General features: G+C 34.8%; 2 protein-coding genes across 2 annotated transcripts in view; both read left to right on the top strand.

Moving 5' to 3' along the window:
* LOC144966676 (uncharacterized) overlaps window positions 1-8030 on the top strand; it is an 11836-nt gene extending 3806 nt beyond the window's left edge. The window contains exons 5-7 of the mRNA XM_078903433.1: window positions 837-849; window positions 1351-1387; window positions 7999-8030. Of these exons, the coding sequence (XP_078759559.1) occupies window positions 837-849; window positions 1351-1387; window positions 7999-8030 (82 nt within the window). The remainder of the gene's footprint in view (window positions 1-836; window positions 850-1350; window positions 1388-7998) is intronic.
* LOC144966675 (uncharacterized) overlaps window positions 6831-11089 on the top strand; it is a 5042-nt gene continuing 783 nt past the window's right edge. Inside the window, exons 1-5 of the mRNA XM_078903432.1 lie at window positions 6831-6922; window positions 7999-8463; window positions 9055-9228; window positions 9924-10109; window positions 10996-11050. Of these exons, the coding sequence (XP_078759558.1) occupies window positions 8095-8463; window positions 9055-9228; window positions 9924-10109; window positions 10996-11050 (784 nt within the window). The 5' untranslated portion in view covers window positions 6831-6922; window positions 7999-8094. The remainder of the gene's footprint in view (window positions 6923-7998; window positions 8464-9054; window positions 9229-9923; window positions 10110-10995; window positions 11051-11089) is intronic.

Genomic DNA, 11089 nt, shown 5'->3' with positions numbered 1-11089 from the left:
CCGTCCACCCGCCCTCCTCTTCTTACTCCAAATTGACCAGCTGTCTCGCGTCATCCCTCTCTCCTTCTCGCGCTCTCATCACTAAGACTAACTTGTGGTCTGCTGGCCGCTGGCTAACAAAGGGGGTTGGTTTATAAATAGATCTAACACACAGTGATAACCACAAGCTGACCAATACACGGCACGAACAATCATAGGTCACACCCCACTCCACGCGTTTCTCCTTTCTCTCTGTGCTGTCTTTCTTTATTGATCGATGGATCTAGATCTAGAAGTAGAGGGCCTACACAGCATGCAGTGTTAACTACTACTCTGTGCTATTGTGTAGCTTGTAAGTGTAAGGCCAGGGCCAAAGCATACGTGTACAACAAGGGTACAACAGTCAGTTTAGTTATTTCCCTTGTTTGAAGACAAATCGAATTATGATAAATAGAAGTCATTTGCTTTTCCCACCCAATTCGAATTATCAGGACTGCACTGTATGTATTCTATCACTAAATATACTGTGTTTTGTTTTCTGACATTCCAGTGATCAAGCAGCAGCAACAAAGTGGTGAATGAATGAATGAATGTACTAAATGTTTGTGAATGTAATATCTATTATTCTGTGACAACCCTGGAAACCTTAATGTTAAGCTTTGGGAGTGTCTTGAAAAAATCTTGTATTATATGAGTTACTGGGTGATGTCTTTCTTGTAAAACTGGGACGGCTGGTACATTATATTAGCTGTGTCAAAGAGACAAAAATGTTGGTGGACATATCCTGAGTTTGTTAAATCCGTAGGTTGTTACTTTATAGCTTGTTCATTATATGCCTTATGATTTGATTGAAATAGAAAAAAAAAGCAGGTATGCTTTTATTATTTCCATCAATTTGTTACAAACACGCTTGGTATATAAGTGTGTTCTGCTATATTATATGCAACTTGCGTTAAATTCTTGCCTTGGTGTTTTCTTTGTACCAAGTTTTTTTTTGTGTATATATTTTTCAATTTCATTTGTAAATGTAATGTATTTTAAAATATATCAAGAGTAAAAAAGAATAGTTATACAAATAACAGTATTTTGAATGTTGTTATTATTTGGTCACTCCTTGACCCGAGTATGATCGTAGCGAATGGTAGGCAATTTCCATAAATTTTACTCTAGTAATATTGGGTGTCAGTGTGATATAAACTCAATACTAATTACTACGAGTTACTGTACATAATTCGTCTCATCAATGATGAAAATGCCTAGATATCTTATGAAAAACACTGCTATTCCATGCTGCACATGGGCAATATTATACCTCTGTAACTTCCCTTATTGAAATAAATGATTATGTCTTTATTTATATTTTTTTCTTAGCCGACATTGAAACAGGATGACAGTAACAATCTCCTGTGTAGTGTATATCATTGGATTATGACCATTGCATCATATTTTCTTTCTTCTTTTTTATTTTTATTGCTTTTGTGTGCGTGGGTGTATGTGAGAGAAGAGAGAGAGAGGGAGGGGGGGGGGGGGGGGGGGGAGGGGGGGAAAGGATGGGAGGGAGGTGGTTTTTTCCTTGAAATCATCTTGCAGATTTGTGTCCTTAGCCCTTATGTTGATTCATGTTATATATGAAGAATTCATTGGATGTGTTAATTTATATTAATATGTTGATTTAAAGTACGGTATAAATGTATCTTTGTCCCTGCTCACCGTATTTTTGAAACTATTATATCAATTTGATTGAAACTGGACAACATAACTCTGATTACAAGAAACGTTATGAATTATTTTGTTTGAGATAAATAATGAATTCATTACTAAGGTAGCTATTAACACCACATAATAAAGTCAAGAGCAACTCAGTCACTCTGGGTGGGGATCCTGACCTCCCATAGTGGGCAGTGAGGTACATGCTGTGTCTTCTATCCCCTCAACCTGTTTTCCAATTGTTTCCTGTCGTTGTCTTGGAATGAGATTACTGGTTTTGTCCTGGCCCTGGCCGGAGTTTCCTTGGCTGGGAGGAAACAGTCGAATGTATAGTTTAGTTTTGGAAGATATTTTTTTCCTTGTAAATCATCTCTCTATTATGCATTGTATTATGTTTAGTTTACATATTATATTATATGATTTGTAAACATTTGAGTGTATTCCTCTTAGTTGGGACCTGTGCTTGTGTCTGGATGAGACTTTTAGGTGATCTCAAACTAAGTACTTTGGCGGTGTGCTCTTGGAATCTACATCTGTTCCCTATTTGAACCAATTCCCCTTTGTCTCACCTTTCTTTTGTGCTTTAATTGTAATTCTAGAACTTTTTACTATCCCATTTTCTTCCTTTTTACTGGCGCTGATATGACCTTAATGTGTTGCAAGCGCCGTAAAACCCTTAAAAACATAAACATAAACAACTCAGTCACTCTTAATTCAAAACTTATGCAGCTTTACAGTACCCAATAAACACAATACAATTTCATATGTAAAGCATGTGAACACATGCTTTCAGGATGTGGCAAAAATAATAATTAACTAAATTTCCCCGGGTGGGGTTCCTGGCCTCCCATAATGGCGTGGCATTTAATGTGTATTCTATCCCTTATATCTGTTTTCCAATTTGCTTTCTATCTTGGAATGAGATTACTTGTTTTGCCCTGGCCGTATTGCTTGGCTTGGAGGGAAACAGTCAAATGCATAGTTAATGTTTTGGGAGATTTTTTTTTTCTTGTAAATCATCTCTTTGAAATGTATTGTTATATTTGTTATTTTTAATGTATAATGTAAGCATTTGAGTGTATTCCTCTTGATGGTATCTTGTGCTGGTGTCTGGGCGAGACATTTAGGTGATCTCAAACTAAGTACATTGTAGTGTGCTCTTGGAATCTACATCTGATCCCTATTTAAACCATTCCCCTTTGTCTTACTTTTTCCTCAAGTCCTTTTAACTGTACATCTAGAATCTTTTTACTATCACATTTTCTTTCTTTTTACTGGCACTGATATGACCTAAATGTGTTGCAAGCGCCGTGAAACCCTTAAAAGCAAAAAAAAAACAAAAAACAAACAACTAAAATTCACACTCATAACCTTCACAATTTTCAGTGACGTATTGTCTTTGAATCATTTAAAGCAATGGATTTTGAAATATTAGAATTACTACAGTGCAAAACATTTACACATATTTTGAAGATGAAGCCAAACAAGGATGTCTATTTCACAGCATTGAAACTGTCAGTGTTACAACTAATATATAATATAGAAAAAAAATAGATAAAAACAGACATAAGGATGTGGGCTCTAGGGTCAAGATCATGACTTTAGAACTGAAACACCACTGAAAATAACATGATATTATGTTTAATGTCATAATGGTAAAATTCTGTTATTCAGATGGGCTTAACTCTCTCGAGTTTAGATGCATGGAAAATCGAACAAATTTGTTCGATTTTCCATGAGAGTGAACTCGCGAGAGTTAAATGAAAACACTGCCAACATTAAAGAATTTTACGATTGTACAGTAACCGAAAGAGATAGTTTTCATCTTTTCGATTCACAATGTTTTGTTTTTTAAAAATCCAGGATGGCTTGCAAAGTATCACACAAATCTGTCAGACGCACGCACATGACTTTGAAAGGAACAAGAACCCATTATTGGTTATAACGCAAATGCATTTTCATTTTTAACACATGCCCATTCGAAGGACTGGCTTCCCATGGCAGGCAGGAGGCCACTTGCTGTGTCGTCTATCCCCTTACACCAGTTTTCCCAGTTGCTTTCTGTCTTTGCCTTGGAATGGATTGTTTGGTTTTGTCCTGGCCCTTGCTCGAGTTCCTAGTTGAGAGGGAAACAGTAGTCAAATGTTTAGTATTAGTATTAGTTTTTGGAGATCTCCCATAGTGGGCAGGGAGGTACTTACTGAGTCTTCTATCCCCCTATGTCTGTTTCCAACATGCTTTCTGTCTTTGGAATGAGATTACTTGGTTTTGTCCTGGCCCTGGCCGATACCCTGGCTGGGAGGGGAGGGAAATAGTCAAATGTGTAGTTAGTTTTGGAGATAATATTTTTTTCCTTGTAAATCATCTCTCTGTTATGCATTGTATTATGTTTACTTTATATTATATACGATTTGTAAAACATTTGAGTGTATTCCTCTTAGTGGGGACCTGTGCTTGTGTCTGGATGAGATTTTTAGTGATCTCAAACTAAGTACTTTGATAGTGTGCTATGATATGACCTTAATGTGTTGCAAGTGTCGTAAAACCCTTAAAAACAAACAAACAAAACATTTTTTGGAGATTATTTTTTTTCCCTTGTAAATCATCTCTCTGTTATGTATTGTTAGTTATGTTAAATATACTCAGTAAGAAATTGAGTGTATTCCTCTTAGTGGGATCCTGTGATGGATGAGACTTTAAGGTGATCTCAAAATACATTGACCTACATCTATTCCCAATTTGAACCAATTTCCCCTTTTCTTACTTTTTCTTGAGTGCCTAAATTGTAATTCTAGAAATTTGTTATCATAAAACCCTTAAAAACATACAAACAAACAAGCGAGGTTGTAATTTTCACCAGACTAGGTGCAAAATAGTGCATTCATCTCTCGTTTTCTCCATCTTACTATTACTGTTACTACTATTCCTAGATCTGGGTGTAACCCATATATTTTGCAAGTGCCATTAAACTTATAAGAAAATAACCAAACTGTGATTTATTGAATAATATGATACAAAGTAACATTGTCCATAGATTCATTAGCAGTAACAACAATGTTTAACCTGTACCGTCATTTTAAAGCATTCTTCGTTTATAAATTACTCTGTGCTGTCCTCAACAAGAAAGAGAAATCTATATTAACTTTTATTGAAAATTTGACTAACACTGCGTGTACAGATATTAGTGTGAGGTCTTTAACTTAATCCATAAATTATTCATGTTTAAAACACTTATTAATTGCCAATGTTTTTTACCTTTTTGTATTAAACTTAATTTGAGAATGTTTTGAAAAGAATTAAAAACATAAAATTGTTTTTTAAAGTTTTAATGTCTTCCTCATTGTTGTATGTGTTCTGATGTTTCTTATGTCACCCAGACTTTTGTTTTTGGTCATCGTTAAGACTTGAAAGGCTCCTTCCACATTCTTCTTATTTAAAACATTCATAGAGCCTGTTGAAATTGGGGTAAGGCCCTATACAAATGCCATTTATTAATACCCAAATAAACACATCCCTGGCACGGCTTAACTGTGGTGAGTGAAACTTATATTTATGGCCACAGAGAGCTAGCCTCCACTTCATCCCATTCTGAACTGAAATGGGATCCAAAGTAGAATCACGCTACTTCCTTGGTTCTTATCAGACTTTTCACCAGGCTTGACTTTAAAAAAAATATGTTTGTGCTGTTATAATTGTCTTTGGGAAGCTAATGTATATGGGTCTTGTGGTATGACACTTGCTGTCGGATCGGAGGGTCCTGGGTTTGAGCCTCGCTCAGCGCATAGTTGAGTCCTTGGAAAAGGCTTTTTACTCAGATTCTCTCACCATACTCAGGAGTAAAACGAGTACCTGGCCGTCAACAGCGTTGTCTCTGTTGAAAAAAAAAATCTGTAATGTCGCCCAACACATCGCGTCTCGCTCTACATGTGACATGTTGCTATTGGTCGGGACCCTTTGTAAAGCGCTTTGAGCACGTTTAGTGGATATTGCGTTATATAAAAGCTCAAGTTTGTTTGTTTTTTAAAAAAAGATTTCATGATTCATAAAACATTCACCAATTTATTACAGTTAAAAGAGACCAAGTGGAACATTACCAGAATGTGATGAACAAATTGTAAGCAGATTTATAATGTGCAAAGGGAGAAAAAGGGAAGAATCTAGAACATGTGCTCTAAACCTACAGTTATTGCCATATGTTCATGTCAGTTTCACATAATAAATCCGAATTAATTAATGCTCTTTTCCAGAGATGCCCATTTTAGTTTTCTATCTTATAGTTTTTCGCTTCTCTTTGGATTTCCATTTTTTTTTTTTTTGGGGGGGGGGGGGGGGGGGTCACTTGCTACTGCATCGTTTTTAAAAGTTTTCTTTTAAATTGAGACTATAATATTATTTCATCTCCATTCCAAGACTTTGATACACAAAAGGACGTACCGAATAAATATCTAAGACTATATTATCTACATCTCCATTCCAAGACTTTGATACAGAAAGACGTGCCGAATATCTGACTTCCGTCGATCTGTTTGTATTTTTTTAAAGTAGGAAAGTATTTATGATTTAATTGTTTTTGTTTGGGTTGTACTTTTTTTTGTTTTTGTTTATTTATTTTTTTATTTTGGTTCATTTTGGCTGAAGATGGGTTTTAAGCGCGAAACGCTCCATGTTTTTTAGTTTGTTTTTTTTGTTTTTTTTTTTTTTGGAGCCGTTGTTAATATTAATATAGTTATTTCTTTTACTTATTACCGAAGGCTATAGATAATATGTTTTAAACGACACGTAATTTATGTCTTCTCAATCTTTTAGCGTTAATAAATGACGAGTGACGTCAGGCAAATATTCAATCTTTCATATTACGAAAATGTTTACTTGCGTTAAAGTGACTTAAAATTTTCACAATTCACAATTTTGTCACAAAGAAAAATTATTATAACTTGCAAGTACAAGCTTTTCAAAGACTCGAACAATTGGACCTACACGTCACAAATTCGAGTTTCATACTACTATACTAGACCAAGAGAGAGAGAGAGAGAGAGAGAGTATTGATATCAATATCGATATCTTATCAATTTTTAATCAATAGCTCTTTTGTTTGAAAGTTCCATAAGTCAAAAGAAACTTCTTGGAACTTGAAGGGACGTAATTGCAGTTGACAAAAATTGACAAGCATTATTATTGGATTGATCTATGAATGAATCGAATCTTCCCTTTATCTAACAATTACGTTATTTTTATTGTAAGAATGGTTTCAATGAATAATGCGATATTTTACTGATAGTATTTAGAATGTTTATCACTTAGAGTTAAGAGGTGTTTTCACAGGAGGCAACGGTCAAGTCAGTTTACTATTTTTATTTTTGGCTTTTGGTCGTCGTTTTTTGTCATGGCCATGGCCGGCTCTATTTCTCCGAACGCTCGAGAAAATAAACTTGAACTCTATTTATCCGAATGGCCGGCTAGCCTCCAGTAGCTGATGGGTTACAGGCGCGATATCAAAATCAAGGCAAAAGTAAATGCTCAGAGTGGACAGGGAATTCTCACGAATCATTAAGTCATCTTTTAGTAGTCCCGTCACAGTCACATTGTCATTGTTGACAAAGAGAGATTTTATCAAAAAGTTGTGCTATTGCGAATACTTCATGGCGCGTCCACTTTTTACACTTCACACTGCATTATCAAAGAGAGAACAGAAGTAATCCTAAAGAAAAAGCCAAAGTCTCAAGACGGGAACAGAGGTTGAAAGACATGATAGCACAAACTCAAGATAGATATCTAACAGAAAGTTGGGAATAAAAGACAGAGCGCCCAAGCACTGTTAAAAAAAAATAAATAAAAAAAAAATGCAAACACATTCATCATTCACTCAGACACTCTCGTTCGGAGAAATAGAGATCAAGTTTATTTTCTCGGGCATTCTGAGAAACAGTCACTTCGTTTTGTTATTCCCAATTCAATTTCTACATGCCAGTAATATTCAAAGTTTTTTGGACTTTGCACTAAAATGTCAAACTGGCATACTTGCCTTTTCAATCAGGAAATCGTTAATTGAACTGTAGTTACTCCCCCCCCCCCCCCCCCCCCCCCCCCCCCCCCCCCCATCCACATTCACACACTATCAGTTTAATCGTTTTCTTTATCTTAATTTTTCCTTTCAGTATAAATAATACTCCAGGGAAAGTTGAGTGAAATGGGGGAGGAGGGAGGGGGTTGTGGATTATATGTTAGAGTTACAAGTATATTTAACCATTTTTCTCATTTTATATGTCACTGCTATTGTAATAAAGAATCATTATTTTTTCTTTCACATTTCAGCAACTTCTGAAAAGTGCAAGAAGGCCCCATGATATGATGTATTGAAGAACAAATACTTTTGCTGTATATTTTGGATTTTTTTTCTGGTCTGATATAATGGAAAGCAAAACCAATGCAGCTTGTGTTGAAACTAACTCTGAGACAGCAAAAAATGAAGCTCCTGAAAAAGAATCTGCTGAGGACATTGTCAATCAATTGATACAAAAAGCATCATTGGCAGATGGTTCCAGTGATGAGGAGTATGTGTCTGCGGAGGAAGAAGATGAAGCGGACGACTCTTATGTGATAAACAGTATGAATGAAAATGCCGAAGTCCAACAAGACAACAACAGTGAGAGTTTGGATACAAGTGAGAAGGATCATGACAATATGGAGGAAAGTGAAAAAGACAAAGAAGAAGAAGTGATAGATGCAATGGAAGAAAGAAGGAAAGAGGAAGAGTTACTTACAGAGGAGGAAAGAATGGTAAATGTAGTATTGACTATGTTGAACCAAGAAAGTTCCAGAGGAAACTCTTTGAGATATTGCAATAGAGAACTACTTAACAGCATGATAAATATAATTATTTTATTTTTGCTCATTATTAAATGTCGACTATTGGACAAGTATGTGATTCATCCCCTCTGTACAGTATTCTGATAGACAGGGGAAGAAAAAACCCCAGAAAATTTGATTTAAAAGTTCATTCCTGAAATTTTAGCTTATTTCATGCTTTTATCTAGGAGATTGAAAAAATTACATTTTTAACTGCAATAAATCCAAATATCATAATTTAAATATTTTTTTTGTCCCTTTAAATTCAATTTTGATATCCATCCCATCTTGACATAATACCATAATTAGATGGAGGATTAAGACATTAAAGAAATTTCTTGGATAACCACTGGCACGGTTATCAATGATGGGTCTATATTAATTTGTAAATGTGTAAGCCTTGAATGAACTCAATCTAATCTTGCTTCACTTTTGATTACTAATATGGATAATTTATGTTAATTTTGACTAAGATTTTATTGATTGCGAACCATTGAATCTTTTGTCTTAATTTTCTTTCAGGATCGCCGAGAACAAAGTCAAACACACAAAAACAAAGGCAACACAGAATTTAGGGATAAGAATTTCCAAGAAGCTCTCACTGAGTATACCAAAGCTTTGGAGATTTGCCCATTAAATTTCCACAAAGAGAGGGCAATTATGTATGCAAATAGAGCTGCTTGTAAGATGAAAGAGGTCAGTTTGATAATTAAATTTATGAATCAACTGAATTTTGGTTGTTCAATCTTCCCTTAGACAAAATGAAATGAATGATTCTTTTGCATGATAATGCCACTTCCCATTAAGCAGGTCTGACAAGAAACTGGTAGCTCCATTATGGGAATTATTACCCAACTTGCCTCATACTCCTGATCTTGCTCCTTCTGGCTATCATCTCTTCTTTCCCCTAAAATCTTGGAGGCTCGAATTTCGATACCGATGAAGCTCTCATGAAAGAAGTGAATGAGTGGATGACTAAGCTTTTCTTTGATGCATAATTGTCAAGGCAATTATATTGAGAAGTATACAAAGAATGTGCATAACTTTGAATGAGTTACGATAAAAATGTTTCAAGATATAACAAGTTTCACCCCACTGGTAAAGATTAGTCATATTTGAATGTTTTATTCTATTTGAAGCAGAGCATCTTTTTTATGATTTATTATTTTTGTGCTGCATCACATTTGTTGTCCCATTCTTAAGATAAATCTATAATCAGTACTATTTTGACTAACCTTTCATTATTTCCAATCCCCCTCCCCTTTTAGATTTCTTAATGCAATGTCTGATGAACACACCTTAGGGCAAACCACAATAAGGATTAAGGGAGAATCACAAGAGACTTTTTCCTAAAACTTAATTATGCTTTTGTGCTTCTTTGTATTTTTCAGGATGCCTTTGAAGATGCCATAAAAGATAGCACTCTTGCCATTGATTTACACCCTCAGTATCTCAAAGCAATACTGCGTAGAGCAGAGCTTTATGAAAAGACTGAGAAACTGGATGAAGCACTTAAAGATTATGAGGCTGTGGTAGAGCTGGATCCTAGTCAACATACAGCGAGGGCTTCATGTATGGTGAGTATATGAGTTGAGAAAACCCTTGTTAGTTTTATTCTGTTGTCAACACCTTTTTCAGGCAAAAGTGGTCTCCATAGACCGATGATAACAGTTTGTATTGGGTGTTGGATTTGATATAAAAGAATTGATTTGACATTCCAACCTTCAATGAATTACATATTCTAGATTGCTCTTAAAGCGTGAAAAATGCCAGTTATATATTTTAAAAAAATGGAATTTAACCATGTGCTCTTAAAAATCACCAGGCTTCATATTTAATTCATTGACCATGATAATGTTGATGACATAAGAGTCTCACAACAAGTTCCTTATCATATTATATTCAGGAAATGTCATTAACTTAGATTTATTACTGATTCATACTTAAACCTTACCCTGCAAATGTAAATCTTAATTAACTGTATAATTTACGGAATGATGAAAATGTTGCTTCTTGAAGCTCGAAGGATTGAATTGTAAGCTTAAATTTATTAGATGAAAACAGATGCTATGGACATTTCAGGTTTCCCTTTTATCAACAAAACAGGATGAATGAAACACTTCAGATGAATGAGATAATGGTGTTGTTTATTAATTGTGCACCTTTTATAAATATCTGTTCTATTTTAATTCGTGCTTCCTTACAAAGGAGCATACTATTTCCTACTATTTCAATGCTTTTGTTTATTCACCTTAACAATGCCGCTGTCACATTATCTCATTCATTTGTTGTGTTTCATTCACCCTGTTTTGTTGATAAAGGGAAAACCCGAAATGTCCACATAATGTCTTCATCAAATAAAGTGAAGCTTACAATTCAATCCTTATCGGCTTATCGTTATTTTTTTGGTATAATTTACAGGAAGCAGATTATATAATTATTATTCTTTTTTTTTAATTTTAGAGACTTCAAGAAGAAATAAAGGAAAGGAATGAAAAACTGAAAGTGGAAATGATGGGTATGTTGAAATCAATATATTTTTTTAATCTCTCTCTGT

The sequence above is a fragment of the Berghia stephanieae genome, chromosome 2, assembly GCF_034508935.2.
Source record: "Berghia stephanieae isolate SIO BIC M18660-M18661 chromosome 2, UCSD_Bste_1.3, whole genome shotgun sequence".
Classification (NCBI taxonomy): domain Eukaryota; kingdom Metazoa; phylum Mollusca; class Gastropoda; order Nudibranchia; family Aeolidiidae; genus Berghia; species Berghia stephanieae.
The sequence above is the reverse complement of the archived record's forward strand: the minus strand, read 5'-3'. Positions and strand labels throughout refer to the sequence as shown.